This window comes from Gopherus flavomarginatus, chromosome 2 (assembly GCF_025201925.1).
Source record: "Gopherus flavomarginatus isolate rGopFla2 chromosome 2, rGopFla2.mat.asm, whole genome shotgun sequence".
NCBI classification, from domain to species: Eukaryota; Metazoa; Chordata; order Testudines; family Testudinidae; genus Gopherus; species Gopherus flavomarginatus.
In genome coordinates, this window is record NC_066618.1 from 5400252 (window position 1) to 5414240 (window position 13989).

Consider the following 13989-nt stretch of genomic DNA (forward strand, 5'->3'; position numbering starts at 1 on the left):
AGGCAAATCTAAAGCCTAGCTCCCGGGCGGGCGGGAGCCATCAGTGTGCTGAGGACTGATGGGCGAGCCCGCGTGAGAGGCCCCTTGTAGGGGGTGGTGGGGCGGAGGCTGGCCCACCAGGCTCCTGCCTTTGGGGCCCAAATCTACAGCATCTCGGCCCATTCCCAGCCGGCTGCGCCATAGCTGCCATGCAGAGGAGACGGCAGCACCAGGAGGGAGGCTGGCATGGGGCAGGGTTGTTTGTTGGGGGGAGCTGCCCGTGGGCTGTGGGCAGCCAGGGCTTGCTGCCCCCGTTCACGCTCACAGGTGCCCCCTAGTCAGCTCCTGCTGCACAGCTGGGATGGAGGCAGCTGCAGGGGCCAGGGAAGCAGCGTTTTCGGGCTGCCTGTGGGAGGCGCTGCTGGGCAGTGGGGTGCTGGCATCTGGGCAGCAGTTACCATTAGAGCCCAGTGCAACCAGGCCAGGGCACCAATCTGCTCCTGCAACACCAGGCCCATGCCAGTAAACCCGAGCAGCTAGTCCCCCTGCCAGCGCCACCTAGAAAGGTGGGGGGGGGAAGCCTTTCCAAAAGCTAATTGCTTGGCCTGTATGTACAAGCAACACCACCTCAGCAAGGGCCATGTGGGTCACCAGCTCAGCCGCACCTCCAGGCCGTGCACCGTGCTAAAGCTAAAGCATTTCCATGGGTGCAGCCTGTCGCTGGTTGGTCTAACCCAGGGGAAGGTGGTGCTGTTATGTTCAGGCTTCAGGGCTTAAACCAACTGCACCTATTCAGGGTCAGGAGGAAAAGTTCCCCAGGGACAGGTTATTCCATAACTGCCTTCGCCAGGGCTTCATACACCTTTTTCTGAAGCATCTGCTGCTGGCCTAGCTGAGCCACTGGTCTGCTCCTACTCACCCACTGCCCTGCCCAAAAGCCCAGCTCCCAAAGGCCACAGGTCAACTGATGGCGCTTTTAATGCAATTGTTTTGTAACACGTGAGCATTACACCCATGTCATCAGGCACGGCAGTGTCCCACACAACGAGCGGGCGAACAGTACAAACACGAGAGCAGGCAGAGACGTCAAGTACAAGAAAAACCGTCCTAAACCGAAGAAGAAAAGAAGCCGAGCGCGTCGATTACAGTTAAAGCTGATGTGCATTCACGTGCTACTTAGCCCTTCCCAAAGGTCCCATTAGCCCAGCCCTGCTGCAGCTGCATGTGTGGTAGGGGGTCCTCGAGAGCCTGCACCCTCCCTGCCCTGAGTCTCCAAAGTACATAGCAGAGGTATTGAACTGGAAGAGCCCATTGCACGCCCAGCATGGATTGTAGCAGGGCTCTCACTAGAGAGTGAACCTAGGACAACCTGTGGCCCCAGCGTGGGGCAGCTACTGCTTGAGGTACAGCGGTCTGGCCCCAGCAGGCTTTTAAAGTCACTAGCAGGAGCCAGGCTCTCACTGACTCAGTCAGCCTCTGGCCACGGGCTGAGCCCAGGAAACCGAGGCTGGGACGGGCCAGCCATTGGGGAACCTGGCGCGCTTTTGGGGCCGTGGTTGCTCTGGCAGGCGGGTTCCATTCCCCGGTGAGGCGCAGCGCTGCAGCTGCTCTCCCACGGCGGTTCAGCACGGCTGGGTTCACGCTGCTCTCCCACGGAGGTTCAGCACGGCTGGGTTCACGCGGCACCCGTGAGGGACAGAAACACTTTGCCAAGCACCGCAGACCTGGGGGGTCAGTTTCATGCCTCTACTGCAGGGGAGGGGAGAAGGTCTTATTGTAGGGGAGCCATTTGTGGAAACGGCTGATCACAGGCCTCCGTCAGCGATGGTAGATCTGCACCCAGCTGGCCCATGGGCAGGGGGGCAATCAGCTCTTCCCTTCTGCTGCGCTGAAACGGCCCAGCTCGGTGCACACATGGCGCTTGCGGCCGTGCCAGGTGGCCGGGCTGAGGCTGCAGTGGTTGGCGCAAGGGGGCGGCTGGGACCCAGGGTGGTGTGCCAAGCAGCGTAGCACAGGGCAGTCCCAGAGCAGAGTTCGGTCCAGGGGCAGGCGGGCATGGCCAACTCAGCAGGCATTCTGTGGGGCAGGGCACGTGGCACGACGTGGGCACCTTGGGGCAAATGCCAAACTACAATGGCCTGTGTCTGGTGCCGGGCTCAGCCAGCACTTGCCAGCATCGGGGGGCTGAATCTCATGTGTGGATGTGGGTGGGGGGGGCAGTAATGTCCCACAGCACTGTCTGGGGGCAGCAGGGCCAAACAAGCAGCTGGCTGGTTCCCCCACCCGTTCCCCTCTCTGGCTGAAGGCAGGGGGGTGTTGCTTGGTCACTTGGAAGTCCCCCTATGCCAATCCCTGGCAGCAACTGGGCCCAAGGGCAAAGGGCCGAACCCCTGCAAGGGCTACAGGCAACGGCCATGAGGCCCCAGCCCTAGGCCGGCACCCTAAAGGGTTCTGGGAACTGTCCTTAGTGAGCAAGCCCTAGGCATGGAGAGAGAGGATGGGAGGGGGGTGTTAGCTGAGGGGGAGGGGACTGGCTGCAAGGAGTGGGGGGTACAGTCTGAAAACCAACTCCCACCCCCAAACAAACCAGCCGGTGGGGAAGAGATGCTGAGTCAGGGACTGTTCCTTGGAGCCAGGAGGACCCCAGGTCAGTCCCTGCCTGGCACAGGCGTTTCTCTGTGCGTAGTGGGGGTAGGGTGGGGGCAGACACAGTTTGGGGATGGTGCAGTTGGTTGTGGGGGGAGGTGCTGACTGGGGGTGGTGCAGGGCATGGGCTGGAGGGGTGACAGAGGAGGGCGGGGGCTAGAACGAGTTAGACAGCAGAGCCCTACGCCCGTGCCCGGTGATGTGTCCCTTCACCCCCTGGCCTGGCCTGGGGGCCGGAGTCCACCGGGGAGGGTGAATGGCTTGGCCCTGGCAGGTCCGTAGGGCTGAGGGCTCTTCCAGAGGGGGCACAGGGAAGCGGAAAGCCTGTCGTTAATCCCCATGGGTTACAATGGCACGTGACAGAAGGAACCCACACAACGCGGCCAGCTGGGATCCCCAGACAGGGTGGGCACAGGGACGGCGTCAAAGGGGCAGAGAACCTGTCCCCCCAGACGCTCCTCACTCTCCATCAATGCCAGCCGCTCTCCCTGCCACCCGCTCACCTCAGGGGCTGGCTCTCTCCCAGGCCCATGGGCAAGCAGGGAGAGGACCCAGAGCCTTCGGCTCCAGAATCCCAGGTCTCATTGCACCCGCAGGCCCGGTCACCGCCGGTAGGGACGGCGCATGGCACCCGCAGGCCTGGTTACCACTGCTAGGGACGGTGCATGGCGCCTGCAGGCCTGATTGCCATCAATTGGGGACAGCGTGTGGCACCCGCAGGCCCGGTCACCACCGGTAGGGACAGCGTTTGGCGCCCGTAGGCCCGGTCACCACTGGTAGAGACGGCGTGTGGCGCCCGTAGGCCCGGTCACCACTGGTAGAGACGGCGTGTGGCGCCCGTAGGCCCGGTCACCACTGGTAGGGACGGCGTGTGGCGCCCGTAGGCCCGGTCACCACTGGTAGAGACGGCGTGTGGCGCCCGTAGGCCCGGTCACCACCGGTAGGGACGGCGTGTGGCGCCCGTAGGCCCAGTCGCCGCTGGTATGGACAGCGCGTGGCGCCCGCAGGCCTGATCGCCATCAATTGGGGACAGCACGTGGCGCCCGCAGGCCCAGTCGCCGCTGGTAGGAGACGGTGGGCTCACGCGCCAGTCACATCATGGTGCTGCACCTTGTCCTGCCAAAGGCCGCTGCTCTGTGGCTTTTTTGTTTGTTTCGTTGCTTTTTTTTTTTTTAAAGTTCCCTTATAATTAACAAAATTTGTTCCCCTCCCCCCTTTTCCTTTTTTGTTGCCATTTAAAACTCCTAGCGAGTCCCGGTCTCGCGGGGTGCGCGTCCCCCTGCTGGCTTGCCCATGCCATTACACCACCGAGCTGGCCTCAGCTGGGCCAGTCAAGTTCTCCACCACGTCTGGCCGCTCGATGCCGGCCAGGGCTGCGCACAGGGCCTCCAGCGTGGCCCCCTCTTTGGCAGCCCAGTCGGAGAGCAGAGTGTGGGCGGGGGCTTCGCCCCGGCCGAAGGTGTCGATGGCTTCTTCCTCGTAGCCCAGCTGGCTGGCCAGGCAGCGCCAGTCCTTGCCATGGCTGGAGATCTCCAGCAGCTGCTCCACCTCCTCCTGCTTGTGGGGTGGCAGGGAGCTGTACAGCCGGGGCTCAGCCTTGTGTGCTGCGAAGGGACAGGCAGAAAGAGAGAGTCAGAGCCGTGTTACCCTGCATCCCTACACAAGCGCTGCTGAAAGAGAAGCCACCGCTCTCCTGTTCCAGTCACCGCCCCGGCAGGTCACGGCACAACATGCCCCTGGGGCTGGGGCTGATGGGCTAAGCTGAGCAGTACTTGGCTACGAGACCCCCCCGGTGCTAAAGGCAGCGCTCCTGGTGATTTAGTGCGTACCCCTCCCCTTGAGTCACCCTGCATGCCAAAGGGGGCCACGTCTCTTAGCTAAATCACAAAACAGAGCCTGTCCCACAGTCGGCATTAAAGCCGCCTTTCCCGGAGTGCTTTAGGACACAACAGGGACACGCGCCCTGCTGCTCTGGTGCTGGGCCGGGGCTGGGCACAAAATGGCCGTTCTCAGTGTGTTGGTGGCATAGTTTAAGTGTGCATCGCAAATATTCGCCCTGTAGTTTTTTTTTGGGGGGGGGGGGGTACACGGTGTCCAGTTCGAGCTGCACTGTTTTAGAGGGTTTTTTGTATCTCTTTGCCTGTGAGCTCAGGTGTCTTTGCTCCGACAGGCTCGAGTTCCGTTTAGGCACCAAAACGAGTGTCTGGGTTTTCAAAAGCACACGTGGCCACAAACCCGAATATCCTTGCCCCGCCTCCTGTCCCGCCCCTTCCCTGAGACCCCCCCCCCACTCACCCCATTCCCCCCCCGTCGCTCGCTCTCCCACATCCTCATTCACTTTCACTGGGCTGGGGCAGAAGGATGGGGTGTGTGGGGGGGGTGAGGGCTACTGCTGAGGTTGCAGGCTCTGGGGTGGGGATGAGGGGTTTGGGGTGCAAGAGGGGGCTCCGGGCTGGGGCAGGGAGTTGGGGTGCAGGAGGGGGTTCGGGGTGTGGGCTCTAGGAGGGAGTTTGGGTGTGGGATGGGGCTCAGGGCTGGGGCAGGGGGTTGAGGTGCAGGAGGGGGTTCGGGGTGTGGGCTCTAGGAGGGAGTTTGGGTGTGGGTGCGGCTCAGGGCTGGAGCAGGGGATTGAGGTGCAGGAGGGGGTGAGGGGTGTGGGCTCTAGGAGGGAGTTTGGGTGTGGGTGCGGCTCAGGGCTGGAGCAGGGGATTGAGGTGCAGGAGGGGGTGAGGGGTGTGGGCTCTGGCCGGGTGGCACTTACCTCGGGTGGCTCCTAGCGACTGGCATGTCCGGCTGCTAGGCTCAGGAGCAGCCAGGCGGCTCTGCGCGCTGCCCCTGCCTGCAGGCACCGCCCCCGCAACTCCCATTGGTCAGAATCCCTGCCAATGGGAGCTGTGAAGTTAGGGCTTGGGGTGGGGGCAGCGCACAGATACCCCCTGACTGCCCCTGCCCCTAGGAGCTGGTCATGCCATCCGCTTCCGGGAGCCACACGGAACCAGGACAGGCAGGGAGCCTGCCTTAGCCCTGCAGCCCCACTGACTGGACTATTAACGGCCTATTGAAATCTCCCAGATTGCTTTCAATAGCCACCGGGAGATCGAGGCCTTTCCCGGTAGACTCCTGGCCAAGCCGGAAAGGTTGGCAACCCTAGGCCACTGGGTCCAACTGTATGCAGGGCAGCGGGAAACATGCATTAAAATGAGCCAACACACATGGGCAGGCATTTCAGGTTTAACTGCACAGAGCCTTCCGGGGCTAGCAGCAAGCGTGGGGCATTCTAATGGGAAGCTGGACACTGACCCTTTCCAGTGGAGGAAAGCTGCCATTTCTAGCCCCCTAGAGGTGCAAGATGCCAGCCCTTACACCTGTCATTGGTCCAGGCTTGATATCGGCCAGCCAAGGCCTCCTGCAGAGATCATTCGGGATGGGGAAGGACCCCACAGTTTGGGGGAAAGCAGGGAACGTTTCTCAGGTGAGCTGCTTACTGCTGGTGGCCAAATTATAACCATTTGTTCTTGTGCCCACACTGGTGTTTAACTTAACTAACCATAATAGGTGTGGTTTCCCTTTAAGGAACTAGGACCCGATGTCAGAGCACTGAGCATCTCTTGCTGCGGCAGGCTGGCTGGAGCAGGTCCCCAGGGTGAGAAAGCCAGAGAAGCTGCAATTTTTAGCTGCTGGGGGGAGAGGGGAGGGCTCCAAAAAGAGCCACTCGAACCCATTATCCACCCAGATAAGCACCAGGCCTGGGTCCATTCCTGGTCTGGGTCCCTGTATTCATCCCACAGCGCCCCTTCTGGCTGACTTATGCAGCCGCGCCAGCCAGTGCCTACTTTGTCATCCTCACCTGGAGAGATGGTGGCCCCAGACTAAGGATCTACAGTGAGAGGGGACCCCCAGGGGGCCCATAAGGGCATCTATCAGGCAGCCCACTTTGCCACAGCAGCCACCCCACCTGCAATGGCATGGTCCCAGCCTCCGTCATGGGCAGACTGTAGATCAAATGCTGCCTCTGTTCTTTGCTCCCCAGTGAATATTTTCAGCTGTGGGGGACCCATAAATTGCTAAGGCCCAGACTTCCTGGGCGGACCTGGAAACGGGTCCATCATACTCCCTGGGGACATAGAAACCACCAATGCCCACAACCCTGGGGCGACATAGAAACCACCAATACCCATATCCCTGGGGGACACAGAAACCACCAATGACCACATCCCTGGGGGGACATAGAAACCACCAATACCCATATCCCTGGGGGAACATAGAAACAGCCAACACTCCTTGGGGGACCCCAGAAACCGACAAGGCCCCTAGCCTCATGGGACTGGAAGCTACCAAGAACTCCTGTGCGGGGAAGAGGCACCCTCCCTGGGGTGGGGTGGGATGTGAGGCCCAGCTGAGGCAGCGGCTGAGACGCCCTTACCCTTGTTGAGCGGGTGGTGCTCCTGCAGGCTGTGCGTGTCGAGGAAGACGCCGCTGTCGCTGTGCAGCTTCTCGCCCTCGGGGGAGGCCCCCAGCTCCCCAGCCCTGGCTTTGGCCAGCTGCTGCTTCTGTTTGCAGGTGTTCCAGCTGCAGCGGGGAAGGGGGAGAGCGGCTGGGCTCAGTAACGTGCTAGCAGTGGGACGGGGGAGAGCGGCTGGACTCAGTAACGTGCTAGCAGTGGGAAGGGGGATCCTTGTACGCACACGTGCCCCCTTCACACCTCCAGAGTTTAGCAGCATCTCAGCTGAGCGCCTGCACTTGAAGGGCCCCGTTGAAACACCTGGCTCCTTCCCCCCCACACCCCGCGACCGCAGGGTTTGAGCTGGCCCAGCCCAGCGCACGGTGCCTCGGCAGGGAAGGGCTTTTGGGCTCAGCCGTGTTTTCTCTGTGGGCTCCCAAATACCAGGATAATCCCCCCGCCCGGTCCCCTGCAGAGCCCTGGCACAGATGGCTCAGCCGGGGCTGGCTGCTGGAGAAACGTCAAACTGACTGGGGAGGAGATGGGGGTCCTCCTGCCATCTCTGTCTCTCTGCCCCTAGCCAGCCTCCACTCTCTGGCTTCCCTCCTCCTCCCTCACTCCATCCCTTTGTCCAGTGCCGCCCCCATCCTCCCTGCCAATGTACGGAGGAGCCCAGTTTGCAAACATCTTCATGCACCTTGCACCCCCGGCTCCCGTCCCCAGCCAGAGAGCAGGGGCAAATGCCTGTGGCTAGTGCTAGTCCTGTAGCGCTGGTCTGTGCCTGGGAGTATGTGTCTAGTACAACAAGGAGAGCACTGGTGAAAGGTCTCATAGGGCATGAGGAGGCCGCACCGGGTCCGGTCCTGGGACTTGGGACACCTGGTTTCTATCCCTGCCTCCATCTTGTGTGTGTTTAAGCCCTACTCTCTCGCGGGCAGGGCTGTCTCTGACGATGTGTGTACCGCCCTCCCAGTAGCGCCTAGGGCTGGCGGCCGGGCTCTGGGCCCCACTGTGCCAGGTGCTGTACACGCAGGACAAAAAGACGCTCTCCCCCCCCTAGAGCTCAGAATCGAACCAGGGCCCCATGCTCAGCTGGAACCAGATGCTGCTATGCTACAGACACCGTAGGCAGCCAGGGCCTGATCCTGGGAGGTGCTGCCCGCCCCCTGCCTGCCTGGTTGGCATTAGCAGGAGGTCAGACATTCAGCAGCTCCCAGGGGACTGGCCCCCAGCGAGTGACCACAGAGAGGAGAACAGGGGGTGCAAGGCAGCGGGCAGCAAGGGGGGACTATATTTAGGCAGAAGAGGCATCGCAGAGGGGCGAGCGGCGGAGAGGTGACTGTGAGGAATGTACAGGCCTGATCTGTACATGCCCTTAGCCTGACACTGTTTGGGGCAGGGACCGTGTGTTGGGTCTGTGTTTCTACAGCACCTGGCACTATGGGGTCCCGGCCCAGGCCTGGAGGCCCTACATATACACTGCTCCAGCTGAGTCCGGCATCGGAACGTGGCCCTCGGTGCTCAGGTGACTTGCCCAAGGTCACCCAGAGCCTGGAGCAGAGCCAGGAATCGGACTCGGAGCTGCTGGGTCCCAGCCCGGTGCTTTAGCGGCCGAATGCCAGCAGAGCCACAGTCCTCCGTGGGCTGCCCAGCAAACACAATCAGTGCAAATCGCCACCGGTCCCAGCACTCACAGCAGGATCTGCAGGTCTGTGCTCTATGATCTATACGGCAGGAGGAGCAACGGGGTCTATGATCTATATGGCAGGAGGAAGGACAGGGGGTCTATATGGGAGGAGGTGGGATGGGGGGGTCTATGTTCTATATGGCAGGAGGAGGGATGGGGGGTCTACGATCTATATGGGAGGAGGAGGGACAGGCAGGAGGAGGGATGGGGTCTACGATCTATATGGGAGGAGGAGGGACGGGGTCTACGATCTATATGGGAAGAGGTGGGACAGGGTCTATGATCTATATGGGAAGAAGTGGGACAGGGTCTATGATCTATATGGCAGGAGGAGGGATGGGGTCTACGATCTATATGGCAGGAGGGGGGACGGGGGGGTCTATGATCTATATGGCAGGAGGAGGGACGGGGGGTCTATGATCTATATGGGAGGAGGCGGGACAGGGTCTACGATCTATATGGGAGGAGGAGGGACAGGTCTATGAACTATACAGGAGGAGGAGGGACGGGATCTACGATCTATATGGCAGGAGGAGGAATGGGTAGGTCTATGATCTATATGGGAGGAGGCGGGACGGGGGGGGTCTATGATCTACATGGGAGGACGCGGGACAGGGTCTATGATCTATATGGGAGGAGAAGGGATGGGGGGGTCTCAATCTATATAGGAGGAGGAGGGACGGGGGGTCTATGATCTATATGGGAGGAGAAGGGACGGGGTCTATGATCTATATGGCGGGAGGAGGGATGGGTAGGTCTATGATCTATATGGGAGGAGGAGGGACGGGGGGTCTCGATCTATATGGGAGGAGAAGGGACGGGGTCTATGATCTATATGGCAGGAGGAGGGATGGGTAGGTCTACGATCTATATGGCAGGAGGCGGGACAGGGTCTATGATCTAAGTGGCAGGAGGAGGGATGGGTAGGTCTATGATCTATATGGCAGGAGGAGGGACGGGGGGTCTATGATCTATATGGGAGGAGAAGGGACAGGGGTCTATGATCTATATGGCAGGAGGAGGGACGGGGGGTCTACGATCTATATGGGAGGAGGAGGGACAGGGGGTCTACGATCTACATGGCAGGAGGAGGGATGGGGGGTCTATGATCTATATGGGAGGAGAAGGGACAGGGGTCTATGATCTATATGGCAGGAGGAGGGACGGGGGGTCTATGATCAATATGGCAGGAGGAGGGATGGGTAGGTCTATGATCTACATGGCAGGAGGAGGGATGGGGGGTCTATGATCTATATGGGAGGAGAAGGGACAGGGGTCTATGATCTATATGGCAGGAGGAGGGATGGGTAGGTCTATGATCTATGTGGCAGGAGGAGGGACGGGGGTCTATGATCTATATGGCAGGAGGAGGGATGGGTAGGTCTATGATCTATATGGCAGGAGGAGGGATGGGAGGTCTATGATCTATATGGGAGGAGAAGGGACAGGGGTCTATGATCTATATGGCAGGAGGAGGGACGGGGGGTCTATGATCTATATGGCAGGAGGAGGGATGGGTAGGTCTATGATCTACATGGCAGGAGGAGGGACGGGGGGTCTATGATCTATATGGCAGGAGGAGGGATGGGTAGGTCTATGATCTATATGGCAGGAGAAGTGACGGGTAGGTCTATGATCTATATGGGAGGAGAAGTGACAGGGGTCTATGATTATATGGCAGGAGGAGGGACGGGGGTTCTACGATCTATATGGCAGGAGGAGGGATGGGGGGTCTATAATCTATATGGGAGGAGAAGGGACAGGGGTCTATGATCTATATGGCAGGAGGAGGGATGGGTAGGTCTATGATCTATATGGGAGGAGAAGTGACAGGGGTCTATGATCTATATGGCAGGAGGAGGGACGGGGGGTCTATGATCTACATGGCAGGAGGAGGGATGGGGGTCTATGATCTATATGGGAGGAGAAGGGACAGGGGTCTATGATCTATATGGCAGGAGGAGGGACGGGGGTTCTATGATCTACATGGCAGGAGGAGGGATGGGGGGTCTATGATCTATATGGCAGGAGGAGGGACGGGGGGTCTATGATCTATATGGCAGGAGGAGGGACGGGGGGTGTACGATCTACATGGCAGGAGGAGGGACGGGAGGTCTATGATCTATATGGCAGGAGGAGGGATGGGGGTCTATGATCTATATGGGAGGAGAAGGGAGAGGGGTCTATGATTATATGGCAGGAGGAGGGACGGGGGTTCTATGATCTATATGGCAGGAGGAGGGATGGGGTCTATGATCTATATGGGAGGAGAAGGGACAGGGGTCTATGATCTATATGGCAGGAGGAGGGATGGGTAGGTCTATGATCTATATGGGAGGAGAAGTGACAGGGGTCTATGATCTATATGGCAGGAGGAGGGACGGGGGGTCTATGATCTACATGGCAGGAGGAGGGACGGGGGGTCTATGATCTATATGGCAGGAGGAGGGATGGGGGTCTATGATCTATATGGGAGGAGAAGGGACAGGGGTCTATGATCTATATGGCAGGAGGAGGGATGGGTAGGTCTACGATCTATATGGTAGGAGGAGGGACAGGGGGTCTATGATCTATATGGCAGGAGGAGGGACGGGGGGGTCTATGATCTATATGGCAGGAGGAGGGATGAGAGGGTCTATGATCTATATGGGAGGAGAAGGGACAGGGGTCTATGATCTATATGGCAGGAGGAGGGACGGGGGGTCTATGATCTATATGGGAGGAGGAGGGACCCGCTCGGCTCTGGAGTCTCTCAATGTGAGTGGAATATAAAGAATGTAAACAAGCGGGAAGGGGAGCAGGGCGGCTCGAACACCACGGAGGGAAATAAATCCCCAAACACAGGCACAAAGAGCTGGGTGGGGGTTGGATTTGCACTTCCCAATAGAGCAGCCAGCAGTTTGAAATCCTTTCAGCAGGGTTCCCATTAATCTACCGCCCGCTCCTCCGGTCTCCCCAGCAGAGCCTGGGTACAGAGGGAGAGAAGGATATAATCTGGCCCCCAAAAAGAGGTTTAATCCTATTCAGCCACTGGGCCCCTGCAGCGCGCCTGATGCAGTGCGGGACACGGTCCCTTCTGTGGGTCGGCCCTGCCCCGAAGGGAATAACGACGCTCTGCCTGTCCTGTGCCCCAGCTGAACACCTGTGCGCCCAGCAGGCGGGACACGAGGGCCGGAGGGCAAATCCCTCCCTCCAGAACTGGCTGCAACTGAGTCATCCCTGGCTGTGCTGCACCCCAAATGGACTTGGCCCAGTGGCCTCAATGCAGCTGCACCCAGGATCCATTTGGCACACTGAGTCCGGCCAAACCGTCCTAATACTTTGTGCCTTCCAAATGCCTTACAAACACCCCCTAGTTCATCACTGCACCCCGCCTGCCCTCTGCACGGTAGGAGGTCCCTCCAGATCCTAGCCAGGAAAAGCAAGGCAGAGGAGGGCTAAGGGACATGCACAAGGTCACAGAGGCAGTCAGTGTCAGAGCCAGGATTAGAAACCCAGGAGTTTCCAGCTCCCAGTCCTGTGCTGAGCCCCTAAACATTAATCTTTCTCCTCCTTCCTGCCATAGGACAAGCCCTGCCCTTGACTGGATGTCCCTCCTATTGCTGTCAAGTATCAGAGGGATAGCCGTGTTAGTCTGGATCTGTAAAAGCAGCAAAAAGTCCTGTGGCACTTTATAGACTAACAGACATTTTGGAGCATGAGCTTTCATGAGTGAATACCCACTTCATGGGATGCACCTATTGCTTTTATACAGTATGTTTTTTTCAAAGCCCAGGGAGCTCACTTGTGAAGGGGAAGCATGGTCAAGTGCTTAGCTCACAGGTCTGGGAGTCAGGACTCCTGAGTTCTCCTCCTGGCTGTGCCACTGACTTGCTGCATGACCTGGGTCTAGTCATGTCACCTCTCTGTGCCTCAGTTTCCCATCTGTGACATGGGGATAATGATATTTTTCTGGCTCCTGGGGGTGAGTGGGAGCCCTAGTGCATCAGTGAGAGGAGCACTCACATGCAAAGCGCAGGAGGAGATGAACGTCCACACCATGAGGGATGGGCAAAGTGGGACAGATCCCAGTGCTCACAGAAATGGGCCTAAGCCCTGGACTTTGGACCCAAAACTGAACTTTCCCAGAGTTTCAAGGGGTTCACTATTCTGGTTCCGGCCCGTTACAGCGCTAGGGTCAGATGGGAACGTCCCCAGAGCTCAGGGTTTGGAGCTGGGGTCCTGGTGTGGGTCCAGGTCCGGTAGGACCCAAAGGGCTTTGCCAGGCACCAATGGGGTACAACAGGCGACAGGTCCCCCCGAGAGGAGGAACAGACAGGCCAGGAGCGAGGTCAGCTAGCCCGGGAGGGCAGCCCAGTCAGCGTGGCTGTGGAGAGCACCTGGTTTGCTGGCTGGTGCCCCGCATGGGAGCCGGCCTCTGATGAGTGGCACCATTCCTTGTGACTCCACTGTGGGGATTCTCCCGACACCCCATCCCCTGAGCTGGAGCAGCCCCGTGAGTGAGGCCACACGTACCATTTGAAAGCCACATAGGCCAGGAGCCCCACCACCACCGCGGCCAGGATAGAGCAGTAGACGGGGATGATGTTCTTGCTGTTGTCTGGCAGCGGGGGGAGGAACTCAGAGGAGTTGCTGGGGGAGGCGCTGCCCTCTGACTCAGACAGCGGGGGCTTCTTGGGGTGCTCCTTGCGGGGGTCCCCCTCCGTGCGCTTCAGGATCTGCAGCTCTCTATCTGTAAGCAAACACACCAACAACATGAGATGCTTAAAAGAGAGTGAGACCCGTGCTTACCCCTTGCTCCCCAGGCACTTCCATTTTGGGGGCCTCGTGTGAGATATTGGGCCCTTTCCCAAATCAGCAGGCGGGGCTGTTCCCCGCGGTACCTCAATTTTCTCCCTTCTGGTGGAAAGTTTTTCATCATAACTTCTTTTCAGCAGAAAATGGCTTTTTTTTTAGCACAACAGCAATACATTTTTTTTCAGGCAAAAGTTCTGTTTTCATTAAAGATCTTCGAGTTTGCCTTAAAACCGCCTCAGCGTTGGTTTTTTTTTTTCAGTTTGCAGCAACCAAAAGCCGACTTTTGAGGGGTTTAAACTGAAAACGGTTTAATTCTGGGGCTATCAGAAACCAATACACAGGGGAGGGGAGGGGTTTTGACAAAAACGTTCAACAGACATTTTTGACAAAAATGTTTTTGCTGGGGGAGGAGGGAGGAGGCGACTAAAGGATTTCTGAG

At 58.9% G+C, this 13989-nt stretch overlaps 1 protein-coding gene across 1 annotated transcript in view; it reads right to left on the bottom strand.

Annotated features, from left to right (window-relative positions):
- Positions 1–3584: 3584 nt before the first annotated feature.
- LOC127045897 (tumor necrosis factor receptor superfamily member 16-like) overlaps positions 3585–13989 on the bottom strand; it is a 49568-nt gene continuing 39163 nt past the window's right edge. The window contains exons 4-6 of the mRNA XM_050942738.1: positions 13269–13485; positions 7049–7194; positions 3585–4229 (exon numbers count right to left, since the gene is read on the bottom strand). Of these exons, the coding sequence (XP_050798695.1) occupies positions 3925–4229; positions 7049–7194; positions 13269–13485 (668 nt within the window). The 3' untranslated portion in view covers positions 3585–3924. The remainder of the gene's footprint in view (positions 4230–7048; positions 7195–13268; positions 13486–13989) is intronic.